The sequence below is a fragment of the Canis lupus genome, chromosome 5, assembly GCF_048164855.1.
Source record: "Canis lupus baileyi chromosome 5, mCanLup2.hap1, whole genome shotgun sequence".
Taxonomy (NCBI): Eukaryota; Metazoa; Chordata; class Mammalia; order Carnivora; family Canidae; genus Canis; species Canis lupus.
In genome coordinates, this window is record NC_132842.1 from 393,012 (window position 1) to 417,052 (window position 24,041).

At 35.8% G+C, this 24,041-nt stretch overlaps 1 protein-coding gene across 13 annotated transcripts in view; it reads left to right on the forward strand.

The window, feature by feature from the left end:
• The window catches only part of CCDC7 (coiled-coil domain containing 7), a 391,847-nt gene that overhangs the window by 66,675 nt on the left and 301,131 nt on the right, over positions 1-24,041 (forward strand). For 12 of the 13 annotated variants that reach the window (XR_012030726.1, XR_012030727.1, XR_012030728.1 and 9 more), the window contains exons 10-14: positions 7,883-7,958; positions 10,704-10,734; positions 11,376-11,462; positions 20,441-20,526; positions 22,581-22,635. Coding sequence is in view for 8 of the 13 variants with exons in the window: in XM_072825155.1 (XP_072681256.1) it covers positions 7,883-7,958; positions 10,704-10,734; positions 11,376-11,462; positions 20,441-20,526; positions 22,581-22,635 (335 nt within the window). In the remaining 5 variants the exon portion in view is untranslated. The remainder of the gene's footprint in view (positions 1-7,882; positions 7,959-10,703; positions 10,735-11,375; positions 11,463-20,440; positions 20,527-22,580; positions 22,636-24,041) is intronic. The other variant, XM_072825158.1, reaches the window with a different exon arrangement.

A 24,041-nucleotide genomic window follows, 5' to 3' on the forward strand; every position in this document is an offset into this window, starting at 1 on the left:
TATTTTTTATTGGTGTTCAATTTGCCAACATACAGAATAACACCCAGTGCTCATCCCGTCAAGTGCCCCCCCAGTGCCTGTCATGCAATCACCCCCACCCCCTGCCCTCCTCCCCTTCCACCACCCCTAGTTCATTTCCCAGAGTTAGGAGTCTTCCATATTCTGTCTCCCTTTCTGATATTTCCTACCAATTTCTTCTCCCATCCCTTCTATTCCCTTTCACTATTATTTATATTCCCCAAATGAATGAAAACATATAATGTTTGTCCTTCTCTGATTGACTCATTTCACTCAACATAATACCCTCCAGTTCCATCCACGTTGAAGCAAATGGTGGGTATTTGTCATTTCTAATGGCTGAGTAATATTCCATTGTATACATAGACCACATCTTCTTTATCCATCCATCTTTCGATGGACACCGAGGCTCCTTCCACAGTTTGGCTATTGTGGACATTGCTGCTAGAAACATCGGGGTGCAGGTGACCCGGCGTTTCACTGCATCTGAATCTTTGGGGTAAATCCCCAGCAGTGCAATTGCTGGGTCGTAGGGCAGATCTATTTTTAACTCTTTGAGGAACCTCCACACAGTTTTCCAGAGTGGCTGCACCAGTTCACAATCCCACCAACAGTGCAAGACGGTTCCCCTTTCTCCACATCCTCTCCAACATTTGTGGTTTCCTGTCTTGTTAATTTTCCCCATTCTCACTGGTGTGAAGTGGTATCTCATTGTGGTTTTGATTTGTATTTCCCTGATGGCAAGTGATGCAGAGCGTTTCCTAATGTGCTTGTTGGCCCTGTTGATGTCTTCCTCTGTGAGATTTCTGCTCATGTCTTTTGCCCATTTCATGATTGGATTGTTTGTTTCTTTGGTGTTGAGTTTAATAAGTTCTTTATAGATCTTGGAAACTAGCCCTTTATCTGATACGTCATTTGCAAATATCTTCTTCCATTCTGTAGGTTGTCTTTTAGTTTTGTTGACTGTATCCTTTGCTGTGCAAAAGCTTCTTATCTTGATGAAATCCCAATAGTTCATTTTTGCTTTTGTTTCTTTTGCCTTCGTGGATGGATCTTACAAGAAGTTACTGTGGCCAAGTTCAAAAAGGGTGTTGCCTGTGTTCTCCTCTAGGATTTTGATGGAATCTTGTCTCACATCTAGATTTTTCATCCATTTTGAGTTTATCTTTGTGTATGGTGCAAGAAAGTGGTCTAGTTTCATTCTTCTGCATGTGGATGTCCAATTTTCCCAGCACCATTTATTGAAGAGGCTGTCTTTTTTCCAGTGGATAGTCTTTACTCCTTTGTCAAATATTAGTTGACCATAAAGTTGAGGGTCCACTTCTGGATTCTCTATTCTGTTCCATTGATCTATGTGTCTGCTTTTGTGCCAGTACCACACTGTCTTGATGACCACAGCTTTTTAGTACAACCTGAAATCTGGCATTGTGATGCCCCCAGATATGGTTTTCTTTTTTTTACAGTCCCCTGGCTATTCAGGGTCTTTTCTGATTCCACACAAATCTTAAAATAATTTGTTCTAACTCTCTGAAGAAAGTCCATTGTATTGATAGGGATTGCATTAAACGTGTAAATTGCCCTGGATAACATTAATATTTTCACAATATTAATTGTTCCAATCCATGAGCATGGAATATTTTTCCATCTCTTTGTGTCTTCCTCAATTTCTTCCAGAAGTGTTCTGTAGTTTTTAGGGTATAGATCCTTTACCTCTTTGGTTAGGTTTATTCCTAGGTATCTTATGCTTTTGGGTGCAATTGTAATGGGATTGAAATTTCTCTTTCCTCTGTGTCATTGTTAGTGTATAGAAATGCCACTGACTTCTGGGCATTGATTTTGTATCCTGCCACACTGCCAAATTGCTGTATGAGTTCTAGCAATCTTGGGGTGGAGACTTTTGGGTTTTCTATGTAGAGTATCATGTCATCGGCGAAGAGGGAGAGTTTGACTTCTTTGCCAATTTCAATTCCTTTTATTTCATTTTGTTGCCTGATTGCTGAGGCTAGGACTTCCAGGACTATGTTGAATAGCAGTGGTGAGAGTGGACATCCCTGTCTTGTTCCTGATCTTAGGGGAAAGGCTCCCAGTGCTTCCCCATTGAGAATGATATTTGCTGTGGGCTTTTCATAGATGGCTTTTAAAATGTTGAGGAATATTCCCTCTATCCCTACACTCTGAAGAGTTTTGATCAGGAATGGATGCTGTGCTTTGTCAAATGCTTTCTCTGCATCTCTTGAGAGAATCATATAGTTCTTGTTTTTTCTCTAGCTGATATGATGAATCACATTGATTGTTTTACAAGTGTTGAACCAATCCTGCATCCCAGGGATAAATCCTACTTGGTCATGGTGAATAATCTTCTTAATGTACTGTTGGATCCTATTGGATAGTATCTTGTTGAGAATTTTTGCATCTGTGTTCATCAGGGATATTGTTCTTAATTTTCCTTTTTGGTGGAGTCTTTGTCTGGTTTTGGAATTAAGGTGATACTGGCCTCATAGGACGAGTTTGGAAGTATTCCATCTCTTTCTATCCTTCAGAACAGCTTTAGTAGAATAGGTATGGTTTCTTCTTTAAACGTTTGATAGAAGTCCCCTGGGAAGCCATCTGGCCCTGGACTTTTGTGTCTTGGGAGGTTTTTGATGACTGCTTCAATTTCCTCCCTGGTTATTGGCCTATTCAAGTTTTCTATTTCTTCCAGTTCCAATTTTGGTAGTTTGTGGCTTTCCAGAAATGTGTCCATTTCTTCTAGATTGCCTAATTTATTGGCGCATAGTTAGTTGTTCATTATATGCTTTTAAAATCGTTTGTATTTCCTTGGTGTTGGTGGTGATCTCTCCTTTCTCATTCATGATTTTATTAATTTGAGTCTTCCTTCTCTTCTTTTTAATAAGGCTGGCTAATGGTTTATCTATCTTATTAATTCTTTCAAAGAACCATCTCTCCTGGTTTTGTTGATCTGTTCCACAGTTTTTCTGGTCTCTATTTCATTGAGTTCTGCTCGAATCTTTATTAACTCTCTTCTTTTCTGGGTGTAGGATCTATTTGCTGTTTTTTCCTCTAGCTCCTTTAGGTGTAAGTTTAGCTTTGTATTTGAGTTCTTTCCAGTTTTTGGATGGCTGCTTGTATCGCAATGTATTTCCCCCTCAGGACCGCTTTTGCTGTATCCCAAAGATTTTGAATGGTTGTATCTTCATTCTCATTAGTTTCCGTGAATCTTTTTACATCTTCCTTAATTTCCTGGTTGACCCTTTCATCTTTTAGCAGGATGGTCCTTAACCTCCACGTGCTTGAAATCCTTCTAAACTTCTTGTTGTGATTTAGTTCTAATTTCAAGGCATTATGGTCTGAGAATATGCAGGGGACGATCCCAATCTTTTGGTATCAGTTAAAACCTGATTTGTGACCCAGTATGTGGTCTATTCTGGAGAAAGTTCCATGTGCACTTGAGAAGAATGTGTATTTAGTTGTGTTTGGAGGTAAAGTTCTGTAGATATGTGTGAAATCCATCTGGTCCAGTGTATCATTTAAAGGTCTTGTTTCTTTGGAGATGTTGTGCTTAGAAGACCTGTCATTTGTAGAAAGTGCTACATTCAAGTCACCAAGTATAATTGTATTATTATCTAAGTATGTCTTAACTTTGGTTATTAATTGATATATTTGGCAGCTCCCATATTCGGTGCATATATATTGATGATTGTTGATTCCTCTTGTTGGATAGATCCTTTAAGTATGATATAGTGTCCCTCTTCATCTCTCACTACAGTCTTTGAGGTAAATTTTAGTTTATCTGATGTAAGGATGGCTACCCCTGCTTTCTTTTGAGAACCATTTAAATGGTAAATGGTTCTGCAACCTTTATTTTGTATTGCATCTCATTTAACTGACTTTTAATTTCTGCCTGATTAGATCTAAATTCTGCAGTCATGCAGTCTCTTGAATCCTTTATGCTTTTTTTCTAGAGCCACCAGTAGCTTTATTATAGTGCTTCTGAATTGGCTTTCTGACATTTAATTGTAATCCAGACTTTGTAACTGTGGGAGAGAGGACTGGTTCTGATTCTTTATTTTGAGGTGAAGTTTTCCTTCTAGTCATTTTGCTCAGTGCAGTGTAGCCAAAAACAAGTTGTATTGGGAAAAGGCGCAAAAGACAGAAGAGAAAGAAGAAAAGAAAAAGAAAAGAAAAGAAAGAAAAAGAGAAGAAAAAAGAAAAAAAGGCGGGGGCGAAGCAAACAAATCAAAAAACAAAAAACAAGGGGGAGTATCCTCTGATCTGTATACTGTAAATCCCTTGACTTCCCCTGGAACTTTCCAGTGCTGCTTGGTAAATAATTTGTTTTTCCCCTGTTGGTGTAGCTGGTCTTCTGGGGGAGGGGCCTGCTGTGCTGATTTTCAGGTGTTAGCACTTGGGGGAGCTGCTCAGCCCCCTGCCTGGTGCAGGGCTCAGTGAAAGATGTTTAAGCTGTTTATCCTGTGAGGCCACTGTGAGGCTCAGTGGGGGTTGTTTACCCTGTGAGGCCCCAGGAGGAACAACCACAGTGGCGGCGGCCAGCTCTGGAGCCCTGGAGTCAGCCCCCATAGTAACTACAGAGCTGTCAGTCTGCGGGAGCCTGGATGCTCTGGGGGCGGGGCCGCTGATCTGCTCAATTCGGGGTCGCTGGGCGGCAGGAGTGTCCTTGCTGTCCTGTGCCCTCCTGGCTTCTGCCTGTCCCGGGGGGAGCTCTGGATCCTGGGCTTGTCCCGGGTGCCCTGGGGTCCCGGGCCTGCGCCGCTGGATTCCCGCTCCCCCGGGGCCGCACAGCCCCCTCTACACGGAGCCTCTGCCGGAGCAGCCTCCAGAGCTGCTCCCGGGTCCAGCCCTCAGCAGGCTGCAGCCCTTTAGGGAGCTGGCGGCGGGGTGTGGAGCCTTCTCCCAGGGGCACAGGTGCTCTGTTAGTGTCCCTGGGAGCCTGAGGGCATCCCCGCCCTCCTGGGATCCTGCTCCAACTCCCTGCCAGCACCTTTCCATCCGGAAAGATTGTTAAAACACCTGCTTCTCCAGGACGGGGCTTTCCTGCCCTGGGGACACTCAGCCTTAGCCCGGCTCCTCGCGGAGCCCCTCCCTCTTGGATGCCTTTTGTTTATTTCTTTTATCCCCCACCCCCGCTGTCTTCCTACCTTGATAGAAGCGTGAACACTTCTCACTGTAGCATTCCACCTGTTCTCTATTTAAATCTTAGGCCAAATTCGTAGGTTTTCAGGATGATTTGAAGGTTATCTAGGTACTTTGGTGGGGACAGGTGACTTGGGGACCCTACTCTTCCACCATCTTGCCCCGCCTCTTTACAAACACAGGGAGGTTAAGGACCATTCTGCTAAAAGATGAAAGGGTCAACCAGGAAATTAGAGATGAATTAAAAAGATTTATGCAATCTAATGAGAATGGAGATACAACCATTCAAAATCTTTGGGATGCTGCAAAAGCAGTCCTATCGGGGAAATACATCGCAATACAAGCATCCCTCAAAAAATTGGAGAAAAGCTCAAAAAGGCAAGCTAACCTTGCACCCAGAGGAACTGGAGAAAGAACAGCAAATAAAATCTACACCCAGCAGAAGAAGAGAGTTAATAAAGATTTGAGCAGAACTCAATGAAATAGAGACTGGAAGAACTTGGGAACACATCAACAAAACCAGGAGTTGGTTCCATGAAAGAATTAATAAGATAGATAAACCATTAGCCAGCCTTATTAAAAACAAAAGAGAAAAGACTCTAATTAATAAAGTCATGAATTAAAAAGGAGAGCTCACAACCAATACCAAGGAAATACAAACAATTTTAAAAACTTTTTATGAGCAGCCATATGCCAATAAATTAGGCAATCTAGAAGAAATGGATGCATTTCTGGAAAACCACAACCTCCAAAACTGGAACAGGAAGAAATAGAAAACGTGAACAGGCCAATAGCCAGGGAGGAAATTGAAGCAGTCATCAAAACCCTCCCAAGACACAAAAGTTCAGGGCCAGATTGCTTCCCAGAGGAATTATATGGAACGTTTAAAGAGGAAACAATACCTATTCTACTAAAGCTGTTCTAAAAGAAAGGGTGGAATACTTCCAAACTCATTCTATGAGGCCAGCATCACCTTAATTCCAAAACCAGTCAAAGACCCCACCAAAAAAGAGAATTATAGACCAATATCCCTGATGAACACAGATGCAAAAATTCTCAACAAGATACTAGCCAATAGGATCCAACAATACATTAAGAAGATTATTCACCATGACCAAATTGGATTTATCCCCAGGATGCAAGGCTCGTTCAAGACTTGTAAAGCAATCAGTGTGATTGATCATATCAGCAAGAGAAAGAACAAGAACCATATGATCCTCTCAATAGATGCAGAGAAAGCTTTTGACCAAATACAGCATCGATTCCTGATCAAAACTCTTCAGAGTGTAGGGATAGAGGGAACATTCCTCAGCATCTTAAAAGCCATCTACGAAAAGCCCACAGCAAATATTAATTGATATATTTGGCAGCTCCCATATTCGGGGGCATATATATTGATGAATGTTAAGTCCTCTTCTTGGATAGATTCTTTAAGTATGATATAGTGTCCCTCTTCATCTCTCACTACATGAGGGAGAAGCATATTCCTTGCTGACTGGGGAACCTGACTCAGTGCTTAATCCCAGGATCCCAAGATCATGACCTGAGCTAAAGGCAGACACAACTGACTGAGCCACCCAGGTGCCCCATATTTTATGTATGTTAGTCTCTCTTGCTTATAAAAAAATTTAAAATTTTATTTTTCTAAAGCTGACTTCTTTCAGTATATATTCTGAATGTTTAAGGAGTACTGACTCTCCTAAAGCAAGCTTCTAGTTTACTTGGTTTCTTTATATACTTATTTTATTTTCTTAAAGATTTTTATTTTGGAGAGAGACAACACGATCAAGCGGAGTAGGCAGAGGGAGAGAGAATCTCAAGAAGACACTCCCCTACCAGCTGCTCAGGGAGCCCGATGTGGGGCTTGATCTCATGACCCATGGGCTCATGTATACTTGACTTACTTGATTCTATTGACATATGTTGCACATTTGTACTTTACCTGTTTTATGATTTTTGCCTGTCTTTCAAATAAAAGTCTAATCTTTTTTTTGAGGTTTAGCTGATTTCTATCCTGTTTTTTTCTCTCTCAAAATATAATTCATATTTTGGAATTGTGGACTGCTCCCATGTTATTTAACATTATCTTTGTACATTTCATGTTTGGTGTATTAGTAGCAAACTTAGTGAAGGGACTATCGTCTCGTGTACTTTTTGTATTACAAGATCTACGAATCTGATAGTTCTAATTTGGATTACTGTGGATTTTCATAATGTTGATTTCCTTTTAAATAGCATTTTAGTTAACCTTTTGGATTATTTGATTCAGGTGGAAAACTTGACAGGCTTGTTAGACTTCCCATAGTCTTTGTTGACTTAGCAGCAGCAACCAAAGCAGTTTTCTCTTAGCGTCTTAGAGTCCCCTTATGTGCAATGTTAAACGGAGGTTACACGTACTGACCTCAATCCAGTTTTGTCAATTTTGATCAAATTATATAAGCTCTCTGAGACTCAATTTATTTATTTGAAAATAGTGACAATATCTTTTTGGGTTACCGTCAGAATAAAAAGAATTGTAAGGTAGTGGAGTGACATAATAGCTATTTAATAAAATGGTAACTCTTTTTATCATAAGCATTTGTTCTTTGAGTAATGTCTCCTCTTTATGTTCATTTAGTTTTCACACATACAGCAGTGAGTTACATCAATAAAGAGGTATAACTTCAGTCATTTGTAATACCTTTAAAGTTTTTCCTTTTTATCTTCACAATAGAAGCTGCTTATTCACTGATGAATCGATTGAATGTCATGTTGAAAATATTTGAAAAACAGTCAAATATGTTGGAGAGGTAAGTTTTTAAAATATCTCCTTTTCTTAATTATGAAAATGAGTACACATTTATTTTAGAAAAATTGGAAACATAAAGAAGATATGACCACTGTTAAAAAAATTTAGTGTTCTATGTCAATTTTTGTGATATGTGTAATTTTGAAATTTAAAATTATAATCATGCAGAATATAAAATTTATAGTCACAAAGGAAAACAGTATGTCAGTTTCTCAAAAAAATTAAAAACGCAATTACCATATGATCTAGGAATTTCATATCTGAGTATACCCTGCAAAATTGAAGCCAGGGTCTCAAAAGATATTTATACACCCATGTTTACTATAGCATTATTTAAAATAGCAAATGGTGGAAGTAACCCAAGTTTCCCAAAACAGATAACATATAAAGAAAATGTGGGGATCCCTGGGTCACTCAGTGGTTTAGTGCCTGCCTTCAGCCTTGTGCCTGATTCTGGAGTCCCGGGATCGAGTCCCACATCAGGCTCCATGCAGGGAGCCTGCTTCTCCCTCTGCCAGTGTCTCTGCCTCTCTCTCTCTCTCTCTCTCTCTCTCTGTGTCTCTCATTAATTAATAAATAAAATCTTTTAAAAAAGAAAAGAAAAAGTGAATATTACTGAGTCTTAAAAAGGAAGGAAATTCTGCCATGTGGTACAACATGAGTGAACCTTGAGGATGTTATGCTAAGTAAAATAAGCCAGTCACAAGAAGACAAAGTTATATGATTTCACTTATATAAGGTACCTATAATAGTCACTGTGGATTACCCACAATTCTTTCAGGTGGCTAAGGTTATATTAGTTACAAAACTGGTATATTGAAAAAGCATGTCTTGTAGAATGAAATCACAAATCAACTTTCATTTGGACACTTTGTGTTCATTTATGTTTGCTAATTGGGGCTTATTTTCTGCCTACTCCTGGATAAAACCTAGTGTAAACTTTTTTTGATCACTCTCAAATAATAATTAAATTTAATTCAAAAGCACTGTGCTATTTGGTAAATTAAAATTCCTTGTCAAATATTATAGTCAGTATTTTAATATTTTGATTTTTATTCTAACGTAGGACTTCTCTCCCTTTCCCCCACACAGTATACCAGCTGGAGCCTTCTGGGGGTTATGACTAACTTTTCTCTTTTACTACCTTCTTTCCAACTAACTAGTTGTAGTTTCTGTTCTCCATGTGTTTGGGAAGGGAGGGAATAAAAGACTTCTATCCAGAATATGTAAACAACTCTTATACCTCAATAATAAAAAGATAAATAGCCCAAATTAAAATTGGGTAAATAATCTAAATATATATTTTCTGAAGCAAGATATACCAATGGTCAATAGGCACATGAAAGTTCAACATCATTAGTCATTAGGGAATTTCAAATCACAACTGCAGTGTTATATCACTTCACTCCCATTAAGATAGCTATGAGAAAACAAGATGACAATAACAATTGTTGGCAAGGATGTAGAGGAATTGGGACCCTCATACATTGCTGATAGGAATTAAAGTGGTGTGTGTATTAAAACCAGTTTGTTGGTTCTTCAAAATGTTAAACACAAAGCCAAAATATTACCCAGAAATTCTATTCCTAGGTTTATACCAAGTGATTGAAAACATATACAAGCAAAAACTTGTACATGGAGGATGTTCACTGTAGCATTATTCATAATAGCCTCGAAGTGGAAACGATCTAAATGCCCATAAACTGATGAATAGATAAAATGTGTACATCTCTACAATGGAATCATATTTGGCAATAAAAAGGAATATGATACTGATATATGCTACAACATGGATGAACCTTGAAAACGTTATGCTAAGTGTAAGAAACCAGTTTCAAAAGACCACATATTATATAATTTTATTCAAATGAAATATCCAAAATAGGCCAATCTATAGAGACAGAAGGTAGATGAGTGCCTGCCAGGATTGAGGCAGCGCTGTTCCCAGAGCGTGGAGACTGTTGATGGGTACAGGGTTTCTTTTTGAGGTAATTTAAAATGTTCTAAAACTAAGTCATTATCATAGATGCCTAACTTGGTGAATATATTAAAAGTCACTGAGTTATATACTTTAAATGAATGAATTGCATGGTATGTTAATTATATCTTAAAGCTTTACAAATTTGGATTATAATAACTCATTTATCAAAAAAAAATATATCATTTACCCATGCCTTAGAACAATGTACAGCAAACTACAGCCCATAAATTAAATCTTGCCATACCCATTTAGGTACCTATCATCTCTGCTTTTGCAGAGTTGGGGTAGTGACAGATCATCTGGCCTTCAAAGTCTAAAATATTTTCTATCTGGCTCTTTATTAAAAAAAGTTTGACAAATCCTGCTATGGAATAAGGAATGGTACTTAAAAGGCATGAAGTATATATGTGTTTACCAATATAAATAAATCTCAGACATTGTATTAAGTGAAAATAAATTTAAGACAACATATACATTGATGTCATTTATATGAAAAAGAAAACAAAACAGTAATCTAAATCACCAACAAAAACGATAGAATCAAATAGGTACATGTAGTATTTAATAATGCATCAAGTTCTGAAAAGACACAACAATCTAATAATATCTTGAGATAGAGAATTGGATTTTTGGAAGGGTAGTCAAAGTGTACTGTAACCTCCTTTGTATTATCTTAAACTGTTTCAAAGAAAATATATGTTATATAAGTAAAAATATGAATGTAAAAGGATAATACATTATAGATATTTTTGGTTTGTTTTTCAGAGCTGTGGGTGATCAAGGTTTGTTAGAGGCTGTAAGTATAGCATTATCAGTTTGAAATTGCACTTTGCCCTTGATAATATTAGTAGACTCTAGAAATTGTTGTCAGGATGCACAATCTTTTTTTTTTTATTTTTATTTATTTATGATAGTCACAGAGAGAGAGAGAGGTGCAGAGACACAGGCAGAGGGAGAAGCAGGCTCCATGCACCGGGAGCCCGATGTGGGATTCGATCCTGGGTCTCCAGGATCGCGCCCTGGGCCCTTAAAGGCAGGCGCCAAACCGCTGCGCCACCCAGGGATCCCAGGATGCACAATCTTAAAGACTCAATACTTTGTCAGTTTATTCAAGACATGTCTGTGTATATGTGAGCTGGAAAGTTTAGTCTTTTTTGATTTTACTAGACCTTGTTATTTCTGAGAAACAATTCACTTCTGAAATATTGAACTGTAATACCCCATAGTCTTCTAAATTTCCATTCATTGTTACTTCTAGTTCATTTGCCTCTCTCTCAGCCCCATTATAGTTCATTATGCAGACTAATACCACTGATTCATTATTTTCACGAGTTAATTAAGACTTTCTTACTTTAATAATTAAGTGCCCAATAATTTCTTTACGTTGAAATGTATGTTTTTCATTATTATTACTAAAATTATAATATTTGCTTTTAGAAATATAAACAAATGGAAAGTGATTTTCAAGTGTTATTAGAGGAGAAGTCGGTGCTGGAAAATGAACTACAAAAGCTGAAGAATGAGGTTAGTTTAATTTCAGTGTCTGAAAATGGTAGAGTACCTACCTTATTATTGTAAGATAGAAATCAAAGATACATTTAAATGTTTTATAATACATTTTTGATATTAATAGTTAAAAGCTGTGCTTTAAAAAATAAAATTATGCTATTTTCTAAGTTATTATATTAGCTATTAAAACAAAAAAGATGCTATGAAAAACAGACATAAAATATAAACATTCCAAGAGACATTTTAAGGCCAAATATTTATTAAATATAGATAGAGTCCCAATAATTTATTTTTGCTTTTGTTTGCCTTGCCTCAGGAGAAATACCTAGTAAGAAGTTGGTATAGTCTGTTATTGCTTGTGTTCTCCTCTAGGGTTTTGATGGTTTCATGTCTCTTCATGTCTTTAATCGATTTTGAAATTGCTTTTGTGTATGGTGTAAGAAAGTGGTCCAGTTTCATTCTTTTTCATGTTGTTGTCCAGGTTTCCTAACACTGTTTGTTGAGAAGACTGTCTTTTTTTTACAGTAGATATTCTTCCCTGCTTTGTTGATGATTAATTGAATGTGTAGTTGTGGGTTCCCTTCTGGGTTTTCTATTCTGTTCCATTGACCTAGTTTTCTATTTTGTGTCAGTACCATACTGTCTTGATCACTACAGCTTTGAAATATAACTTGAAGTCTGGAATTGTGATGTGTCCAGCTTTGCTTTGCTTTTTCAAGGTTGCTTTGTCTATTTGGGATCTTTTGTGGTTCCATACAAATTTAGAATTGTTCTAAGTCTGTGAAAAATGCTGTTGGTATTTTGATAGGTGTTGCATTAAATATATAGAATGCTTTGGGTAATATAGACACTTGAACAATGTTCTTGTAATCAATGAGCATGGAATCTTTCCATTTCTTCGTGGCATATTCAATCATATTCAATATCTTTCATAAGTGTTCTATAGTTTTCAGAGTGCAGATCTTTTTTTTTTTTAAAGATTTTATTCATTTATTCATGACAGGCACAGAGAGACTGGCAGAGACACCGGCAGAGGGAGAAGCAGGGTCCCTGTGGGGAGCCCACTGTAGGGCCTGATCCCAGAACTCCAAGATCATGTCCCGAGCCAAAGGCAGACGCCCAACCACTGAGCCACCCAGGTGTCCCAAAAGTGCAGATCTTTTACCTCTTTGGTTAGGTTTATTCCTAGGTATCTCATGGTTTTTGGTGCAATTGTAAATGGGATCGATTCCTTAACTTCTCTTTTTGCTGCTTCATTACTGACATATAGAAATGCAACAGATTTCTGTATATTGATCTTGTATGTTACAACTTTACCAAATTTGTGTATCAGTTCTAGCAACTTTTTGGTGGAGTCTTTCAGGTTTTCTATATAAGAGTATCATGTCATCTGCCAATAGTGAAAGTTTGACTTCTTCCTTGTTGATTTGGATACCTTTTATTTCTTTTTGTTGTCTGATTGCTGTAGCTAGGATTTCCCATATTATGTTAAATAACAGTGGTGAGAGTAGACGTCCTTGTCTTGTTCCTGACTGTAGAAAGAAAGCTCTGATTTTTTTCCCCATTAAGGATGATATTAGCTGTGGGTTTTTTGTGTATGGCCTTTATGATGTTGAGGTTGACTTGTGTTTCCTCTATCCCTACCTTTTTTTTTTTTCTATCCTTACTTTGTTGATGGTTTTTATCATGAACAGATGTTGTACTTTCCAAAATGCTTTTTCCTCATTTATTGAAAGGATCATATGGTTTATCTTTTCTTTTGTTAATGTGGTGTATCACATTGACTAATTTGTGAATATTGAACCATCCTTGCAACTCAGGAATAAATCCCACTTGATGGTGTTGAATGGTCTTTTTTAATGTGCTGTTGGATTCAGCTTGTTAGGATTTTATTGAGAATTTTTGCATTCTTGTTCATCTAGGATATTGGCCTGTAGTTTTCTTTGTTACTGGAGTCTTTATTAGGTTTTGGTATCAGGGTAATGCTGGACTCATAGAATGAATTTGGAAGTTTTCCGTCCTTTTCTATTTTTTTGAATAGTTTGGAAAGAATAGGTATTAATTCTTCTTTAAATGTTTGGTAGAATTTGCCTTTGAAGCCATCTGGCCCTGGACTTTTATTTCTTCGGAGTTTTATTTATTTATTTATTTATTTATTTATTTATTTATTTATTTATTATTTTTTAATTACTGATTCAATTTCTTGGCTGGTCATTGGTTTGCTCAATTTTATATTTATTCTTGTTTCAATTTTGGTAGTTTATATGTTTCTAGCAATTTATCTATTTCTTCCAGGTTTGTTGACATACAGTTTTTCATAATATTATCTTATGGTTATGAGTTTAGTGCCATTGTATTACCTGCAAAGTTGGTGTTTCTGGAGATTTTTCCACTCAAAGAGTCCCTTTTAATATTTCTTGCAGGACTGGTTTAGTGGTCATGAACTCCTTTGGGTTTTGTTTTTCTGGGAAACTCTTTATCTCTCCTATTCTGAATGATAGCCTTGCTGGATGGAATATTTTGGCTGCAGATTTTTCCCTTTCAGCACTTAGTATATATCATGCCACTCCCTTCTTGCCAATTTTTTTTTTTAAATCTCCTTCTAGCCTATGGGTTTTCCCTTGTAAGTTAGAGACTTCTTTTGTCTTGCTGATTTTTAAAGATTGTTTTTCTTTATCCTTATATTTTACAAAGTAAATTACAATAAGTCTTGGCGTTATTGGCCTGCTTTTGTTGATTTTGATGGGAATTCTTTGTGCCTCACGGATCTGGATCTGTTTCCTTCCCTAGATTAGAGATATTTTCATATATGATTTCCTCAAATAAATTTTCTGTCTCCTTTTCTCTCTCCTCTTCTTCTGAGACTCCCATAATATGAATGTTATTATGTTTTATGGAGTCAATAAATTCCTTAAGTCTGTTCTCATGTTCCACATAATTCTTCTCTTTTGTTTAGCTTCATTATTTTCCATTATTTTATCTTCTATATCACTTTTAAAAAATATTTTATTTATTTATTTATTTAGAGAGAGAGAGAGAGAAAGAAGGAGAGAGAGCACAAGCAGGGGGAGTGGCAAGGGAGAGGGAGAAGCAGACTCCCTGTCAAGCGGGGAGCCTGATGTGGGACTTGATCCCAGGAACCTGGGATCATGACCAGAGCCAAACACAGATGCTTAACTGACTGAACCACCCAGAGCTCCTATCTTCTATACCACTTATTTGTTCTTCTGCTTCATTAAATCCAATCTGTTTCCAATCTTGGTTATTTCATTTTTCATTTCTGATTGATTTCTTTTTGACTCTTATCTCTGTGGTAAGGGCCTCCCTGAAGTCTTCTGGCTTTTCTCAGGCATAGTATCTTTATGCTTGTTGCTCTAAATTCTCCATCAGGTGTGTTATATATATCTGTTTTGCTTAGATCTCTGGCCATGACCTTATCTTGTTCTTTCATTTGGGATGAATTCCTCCATCTTGGCATTTTCTCTAAGTCTCTGCCTTCTTCTCTGTGTTAGAAAAGCCAGTTATATTTCCTGCTCCTGAGAGATAATGGCTTTATGAGGAAGAGGTCATATAGTGTCCAGGGCCTGGCATTTCAAGGAAGTGTCTCTGGTGTGTGCTGCATGTGTTTTCTGCTCTATTTTGGCTGCTCTATCCTTCAGGCCAGTCATCTGAAGAGGCTCTCCTCACCTGCAGTCATCAGTGTTTGGTCCTTGACCAGAATGTGGTGACTTTTATTTATTTCTTTTTCTTATTTTTTAATTTGTTTTTATTGAAGTTCGATTTGCCAATATATAGCATAACACCCAGTGCTCATCCCATCAAGTGCCCTCAGTGCCTTTCACCCACTTACCCCAACCCCCCCTCACCTCTCCTTCTGCCACCCTTTGTTTGTTTCCTAGAGTTAGGAGTCTCTCATGGTTTGTCTCCCTCTCTAATTTTCCCCCTATTTTGATAGGGATTGCATTGAACATGTAAATTGCCCTGGGTAGCATAGATATTTTTACAATATTTATTCTTCCAGTCCATGAGCATGGAATGTTTTTCCATCTCTTATTTCTTTTTGTTGTCTTATTGCTGAGGCTGGGACTTCTAGTACTATGTTGAACAACTGTGGTGAGAGTGGACATCCCTGTCATGTTCCTGATCTTAGGGGAAAGGCTCTCAGTTTTTACCCATTGAGAATGATATTTGCTGTGGGCTTTTCATAGATGGCTTTTAAGATATTGAGGAAAGTCCTCTCTGTCCCTACATTCTGAAGAGTTTTGATCAAGAATGCATGCTGCATTTTTTCACATGCTTTCTCTACATCTATTGAGAGTATCATATGGTTCTAATGTGGTGACTTTTAATGAGGCATGCTCTGGTCTGCTTGTTATTTGAGAGCTGATACTACTTCTGGTAGAACTGAAGCCCTGAGAAACTCTCTGATTGGGAGAAGGGGTTTCTGCTGGTCTTCTCGGGGAGAGGCCAGCTCTGCGGAGACTGAGGCAAGCTTGATGGAGAAGGGCAGTAGTGCCGTAACACAGGGGTGTAGTATTTGGTGTAAACAGGTTAGGCAGCTGGTGTTGGTGTAGTGCTACTTACCTCAGGTGGTTCCATATTTATGCTGAGGGTTGGGGGAAAGAAATGGTGCTGGCCAGCTCCTTTATCCCTAGAGAGGCATTGCTGGGAATGCTGCCCCCAGGCATTCTTCAGATTGCTGTTTCCACACCATCTGTCCCTGGGTTATTTGCCTCCCTTTTCTCTAGGAGTAGGGCAATACTCTCTGGGCTCTATACCAGTCAATCCTGGTCACCTTTCAAACGCCTCACCAGCACTTGTTATTGTGTTTTTGATTTTAGCCATTCTGACCTGTGTGAGATGATATCTCATTGTGGTTTTGATTTGCATTTGCCTGATGATGAATGATGGTAAGCATCTTTTCATGTGTCTTCTGGCCATCTGTGTGTCTTCTTTGGAATATTGTCTATTTAGGTGTATTCACTCAATTTTCATAAAAGCTACATTTGATTCCTATCCTTGTGTGCCAAATCTTAATCAGTAGTTTCCTAGATGTCACATAAAGGTTTTATTTACTCTTTTTGCAAGCAGAAGAAACTGACTCTACCTAAAGCAAAACATTTATTGGGTGGATATTAAGATAATTCAAAGAATTGAAAGAAAAGTGAACAATATGTTTGGTGAGGGATAGAACCAGGAAAGCTCTTAGAATCAAAAATAATAGAAGTTTAGAGACAGCTACTGCTTCTATCTTTTCAGAGAATTTTTAGAGTGAGAGCTTATGGGTATTTCCCCTCCATCCCTTTGGATACTGACTCTGGAAATACTTGGCTCTAACCTCTTCCTTTCCATAGTAGTCAATTTTTAGGTGATTGGATCTTATTGACTTTGCTTATTAGGTCAAATGTTACCAGGACAGTTTGAGATGAGGGAGGTGCAGAACCGTCCTAGAATGTGGTGTTGTTTCTTAACAAAAGGGAAGAAGAAATACTGGGCACAAATATCTGGTGTCTACTGTACTTAATAGTTTTTCCCTGATTACTTAAATTATCTATTTTGTTACTCCAGATATCAGTTGATAAGTATTTTAGTTTTTGTAGGCCATACAGCCTATGTTGCATCTTAAGTCCCCTTCCATAGTATGAAAATAGTCATAAATAAATGAGCATGGCTATGTTGCAATAAAACTTTATTTACAAAAAAGGCCACAAGGCACATTTGGCCTATGGTTTACTGTTTCCTTATTTATTTCATTTTGGCTAACACCTGGCTCTCTATAATAGCTTCCTAAATAGGATCTCCTAGGCGTGTATATTTTGGTATGCTGTTTCTAGAAAATCTCACTGCTTAAAGATTTGTTTCTGCTTTCTGTTCTGTCCCATTAGCCTTGTCTAGTCCTAAGCTAATGCCTGAGGTCCTTAATGACTAGAGATTTATAACAGGTCTTGATATTTTATAAGGCAAGTCAACCCACCTTGCAATTTATAAGAATTTATTTACTTTTGGTCTTTCCATTTGCTTATAAATCTTAGAGTTAATTTGTCAAATTATGCAATTGTGCTGAATCTGTACACCAAATGATAGAGATTTACATCTAGGATATCATGATACACCTATTTGTTTATAAATATTAATTGCTTCCATTTTTGACGATTTTCTTTAATCCTTACATTGTCTATGATAACCTTCATAAAATTCATTTTGTTAATCTTTGATATTTCTTTGTTATTTTAATTGCTGTCTTTTAAAAGATATTTTAAAACTATCATTGAGAATTGTAATAAATTTTTGTGTATTTAATTTTGCACCCACAAACCTGTCTATACTGTCATAATGATTATCTTTTTATTTCCTACTTGCAAAGTCAAAGTATGTATGAATTATAATAGCCTAAATTTTCTTGCTTTCCAATTTGTGATGCTATTTCTTTTTCCTGCCTGTTGCACTAGTAAAGACCTCTGGAATGATACTGAATAGACATGATGAGAGTATGTATTTTTCATTTGTTCCTGATTTTAAGGGGAATTTCTTGGTTCTGTGGTCAGCCAGCATGCCTGTGCCTGCCTCTCTCTAGGTTAAAGTATTTTTCTTCTTTTCATAATTTGCTAAGTTTTTTTCATACTCCATAAAATTCTTTCAGCTTCTGCCTACTGTACAATTCTGAAGCCAATTCTGCATTTTAAGTTGTATGTTACAAAAGTACCCCACTTCCAGGTAACAAAATCTTTATACTTTTGTATTTGCTGCTCAATTGGTTGCTTTATTGGTTGCTTTACAGTAAAGTGCTTACAGTATTGTTTTAAATTATTACAGTTTATATTCAAGTAATATGAAATCACTTAAGAACCGGGGTGGCTCAGTAGGTTAAGTGTCCAACTTTTGATTTCCACTGAGGTCATGATCTCAGGGTTGTGAGATCCAGCCCCACCTTGGGCTCTGTACTGAGATAAAGTTTGCTTGAGATTGTCTCTCCCTCTGCCTCTGGCCCTGCTCACACTATCTCTGTGTAAAATAAATAAATAAATAAAATCTTAAAAAAATGCAATCACTAAGAGCCTTAAGATAATGTACTTTTATTTGTCCTTTTCCAGCCTTTGTGCTATCATTTTCATACATCTTACAACCTATGATATAAATGGGACAACACATTTTCATTATTTTAGCTGTAAACTATTACCTTTTATATAATAAGAAAAAGTCTTTATATTTTCTCATTTAATTATCATTTCTGTTGGTCTTAAGTTTGTATATTTTCTTATTTCTATCTAGTATCATTTTTCCTTGTGCTTGAAGGATTCTTCATAATTTTTTTATGTTCAGGTCTGCAGCTGATGTATTTTTTCAAATCTTTGACTTCTGAAAAAAATTTTTTTCCTTCAGTTTTGAAAGATATTTTCTCTGGATAGAGAAATCTAGGTTTGACTGTCTCTTTTTCTTCTAGTATTTAAAGATGTTTCTCTTTTGTCTTCTGACTTGCTTTGTTTCTAAAAAGAAATCTGCTGTCCATTTTATCCTTGTATATAATCTACTCTCCTCCTCTGTCTTCTAAGATTTTTATCCATATTACTGCTTTTAATAATTTTATTATATGTCTTGGAGGTAGTCTTCCTTATTTTTTTGTGGATTTGTGGGTATAAGGTTTTGTCAAGTTTGAAAATGAAATTTGGCTGTTATTTCTTCAAATATTTACTTTCTTTCCTTTCCTCCATCATGTACTGCAATTACAAGCATATTTGTCACTTAAAGTTTTTTCACAATTCACTGATGGCCTCTTCACTATTTTTAGGCTTTTTCCTTTTCATTTTTAAAGTATTTTTTGATTGTCAGTATATATTAGGCTTTTCCAATGTATATTAGGGTATTCTGTATAGGGAATATATCCCAAAACTCATATTGAAACTAGAAAGTTATTTGGGGACCTTAACAATTTTCATTAAAAATTCATTATTATACTTATTTTTCATATTTTATGAAGAAATAAAATAAACTTTTTGTTTAACTCATGAGAACTGCCACTAGTGAATTTGTGTCTGTTGGGAGTTGTGTTCTAAAACAGGAAATAAACACCTAATGCATGCCTTAATAGGTCTCTTAATAAGGCCATCCAAAAGTTTCAATAATCTAATTGCTAAGTTTTTTCTCAATTTCTTGTATAAAATAATCTGGTACTACATAGTAGTTCAAGAATACTTTAAAATATATAGTTAGTTCTGCTATATTTGCTTTGAAATGCAAATTTATTCCAATACAATTTAAACATAATATGAATTTTTTCATGTGTTTATGTACAATTTCATCTGCAAAGAGTACTAGGTAAAATTGACTATATACCCTATCTTGAATCACCATGTTTGTAGTGTACCACACCAGTCCACAATCTGTTACAGTTTTTCATCCAATTTCAGATAACCCTTCTACCAAAACTGCCCAATAACAAGTTGCAACCTATTTAGTGCTCATTTGCACAAATAAGCTTCAAGTCTTCCTCAAGATAAAGAGCTAGCTATATTTATCATACTATGTGTTTCTTAAATCATTTAACTGTGTAAAACAGAACTGTTTTTTATGTTTCTCTTTTTAAAAAATGTACCATTGGCCATGTTTTTTGGATGCTGAGCACTTCACTTCATTTTTCACCTATGTCCTGAAGTGTTTAGTGCATGATTTTCATAGTGAGATGATTTTTAGGAAGGCATAAGTTATATTATAGAACTGGCTGTGATTTGTCAGGGGAATTTAATTTTTTTGATATGTATTAGCTTATATACAATTTATATTCAGTTGATCATGATAAGAAACATTCTGACTGTATCTTTAATTTTCTTTTGCTTCTGTTTAGATAACTTTCCTTGAAACATCAAGTGTAGTGAAATGTTTCCTTGAAACATCAAGTGTAGTAAAATTAAAAACCTTGTAATGTATATTATGTTTTATTTCCCTCTAATTTATTATCTCATTAACTATTTATTTTTGGCTTCTATAAAATTACACAGAAGACAAAGTCTACATATGATCAGACAAAGAAAACTATAAAAACTGAGAAGAAAAAAGACAAAGGAAAACCTGAAAATTCAGAAGAGTAAGACATAAAGCTACATGTTAATATTTTTCCTTATTAATGTGTATTTTCTTTTTATACAATTTGAGGTCACCTAAATATAACTTATTAACATTTTCTAAAAAATATAATACTACATTAAACATATTTTTATAAGCTGACTGGGATATGATGATGGATGAGGGCTAAGAAGGGAAGAACAAAGAACTAAAGGTGAATTAGAAGAAGAGAATGAAGCATAAGGTATTCAGGAACAAGTAAACAATTACATCTGAAAATCATTTTAGGAACAAAAGGATTTACATTGTTTCCTTGATGGTTTGGCTAATGGTTTGTGGTTTGCAAATTAACTCCTCAGTCTGGGTTCTTTTTTTTTTTTTTTTTTTTTTTTACTATACTTCTTGATTATACTTATTTTATAAAATCAATTATTTTTATCCATGTGGATTATTGTAACGTGGTCATATTAAGTGAACATTTTCTCTAGAAATATAAAATATTTTTTTGCATTTTGAATTTATTTTAGTCAAACCCTAATATATAATTTTAAAAAGAATGTGAATTCAATCTTTATAGAGTTTCACACATTCTGAAAAGAAATTCAGTGGACAAACAGCCTTGTCCTTTGTCTCAGAAAAAGAAAGATGACCACTATTTTTTTCCTTTTGCTTATTTGTTTTGTTTCTTAAATTCCACATATGAGTACAATCTTACGGTATTTGTCTTTCTCTGACTTATTTCACTTAGTGTAATATTCTCTAGCTCCATCCACATTGTTACAAACGGTAAGATTTCATTTTTTTTTAATGGCTGAGTAGGGACACCTGGGTGGCTCAGCCATTGAGTGTCTGCCTTTGGCTAAGGGTGTGATCCCAGAGTCTCAAGATCGAGTCCCACATTGGGCTGCCTGCATTGGAGCCTCCCTCTGCCTATGTCTCTGCCTCTATCTGTCTATCATCAATAAGTAAATAAAATCTTTAAAAAATGGCTGAGTAATATTCCAGTGCATATTCCAGTGTGTGTGTGTGTGTGTGTGTGTGTGTGTGTGTAAATGTTGAATAATATTTCTCAAGCTAATTTCTCATTGATACGATTAAAGTGTGGAAGTGAGATAAAGTAAGGATTTTCAAAGTACATTGATCATTTTTTCCTCTCTGGTCATCTTGGGTTTTTATTTAAATTCTAGTTAGTTAATATATAATGTAATATTAGTTTCAGGAGTACAATACAGTGATTCAACACTTCCATACAACACCCAGTACTCATTACAAGTGCACTTGTATATATGTATATACAAACACATCACATCTTCTTTATCCATTCATCAGTCAATGGACACTTGGGCTGTTTCCATAATTTAGCCATTTGTAGATAATGCTGCTACAAACAATGTATCAGTTTGAATTAGTATTTTTGTATTCTTTAGGCAATATCTAGCAGTGAAATTGCTGAATTGTAGCAATTGTTGTATTTTTAACTTTTTGAGGAACCTCCATACTGTTTTCCAGAGTGGCTGCATCAGTTTGCATTTCTACCAATAGCGTAAGAGAATTCCCCTTTCTCCATACCCTTGCCAACACCTGTTGTTTCTTGTGTTGTTGGCAAACGAAGAAACAGACATTTAACTATAGAGAACAAACTGATGGTTACCAGAGGGGAGGTGGGGGGAGGGTTGGGTTAAATAGGTGATAGGAATTAAGGAGTGCACTGTGATGAGCACTGGATGATGTATGGAAGTGTTGAATTACTGTATTATACTCCTGAAACTAATATTACATTGTACATTAACTAACTGGAATTTAAATGAAAACTTAAGATGACCAGAGAGGAAAAAATGATCAATGTACTTTGAGACTCCTTGCTTTATCTCACTCCCATATTTTAATCATACCAATGAAAAATTAGTTTAAGAAATGTTATTCAATTATTTATCATTTATATGGATTTATGATTCTTAAAAATATGAATTTTTTGGAGAAATGTTATTTAAAAATGGTTTAAGTACTTTTCAAGAAAGCAAAGTAGTCATGCAATTTAAAATATCATGATGCATTTAAAACCCTTTTTAATAACAGGAAGAAGTCTGTAGTCAAAGAGCTTAAAATAAAAGGAGATTTGACTCAAGTCCAGGTAACACACATTCTCTCTATGGATATAAGTTTAATTTAGTATATGCTGTGATAATTATATGTGTAAACATTAGTATGCATGTGAAATAGGGATGTGTGTCTGTATGCATGTATATTTGTGTGTATGTATGTATTAAAGTTTTTTTTATTAAAGTTATTTCTAAGATACTTCTTTTTTGTTGGTTGACTTTTCTCAGTAAGTTTCAGAAAATAATATGGTAAATACAAACATGTTTACTGTCAAGATTATGAAACTTACCATAGTTTACTCAACAACAGGAAATATCATGGAGGAAAGAACATATTGGGAGTCATAACAGGATCTTACGAAGTTCTGTGACTATGGACAAGTCCCTTTAACTTACTTGAGCTTTATATTTTCTATCACTAAAATGGGCAAAACAGTATCTTTTCTATCTCAGAAAGGTAGAAGAGGTATAAGAATCAAATAAGAAAAAGCGTTTCAGTAATTGTGAACTATAGAGCCCACTCTTTTTTATGTGATGCAATGAAAGGTAAGTAAACTTTATTTCTTCTTGGCTTTGGAATACTTTTTTTTTTTTTGCTATAAGTTTACTTTTTAAAGTAACCACCAGAGCATTATACTACTCATTTCAGTGAGTGGCTGGGGTAAGTATCCCACAAATGTGAACCTGAGTGGTTTAAGGGTCAGGTAACAAATTAGTGAAGAAAATGAAAGTACTACACTTGAGATTTTGAATATAAAATAAAATATTCCACTTTATGGTATTAGTTTTCAATTTCTGCATAACAAGTTACCATAAATTTTTCAGTTTTTAAAACAACTTGTATTGTCTCACAGTTTGAGTGTGTTAGGAGGCTGTGCTGGCTTAGCCATGTCCTGTGCTCACTAAATGCAATCAAGGTGTTGGGCAGACTCTATTCTAGTAACTTATTGTATCCCTTATCCATAGGGATACATTCCAAGGCCCTCAGGAGATCCCTGAAACTGTGGGTAGTTCCAAACCCTGTATATTCTGTGCTTTTTCATATATATATATATATATATATATATATATATATATATATATACCGATGATAAAGTTTAATATTTATGATAAATTTAGTAACAAGTTAATACAGTAAGTTACTTTTATTTAAGAATAACAATAATAAAAGAACAATTATAATAATATACTGCAATAAAAGTTATATGAATGTGATTTCTCTGAAAATCTTATTGTACTGTACTCCTCCATCTTCTTATGATGATGTGAGATGATAAATGCATACATAATGAGATAAAGTGAGGTAGGCATTTTGCTGTAGCATTCAGCTACTTACTATTCATCTTCTGACTATTAGTCAACTGCTTTCAGACTGTGGTTGAGCATAGGTAACTGAAATTGCAGAAAGCAAAACCAAGGATGAGGGGAGACTACTGTA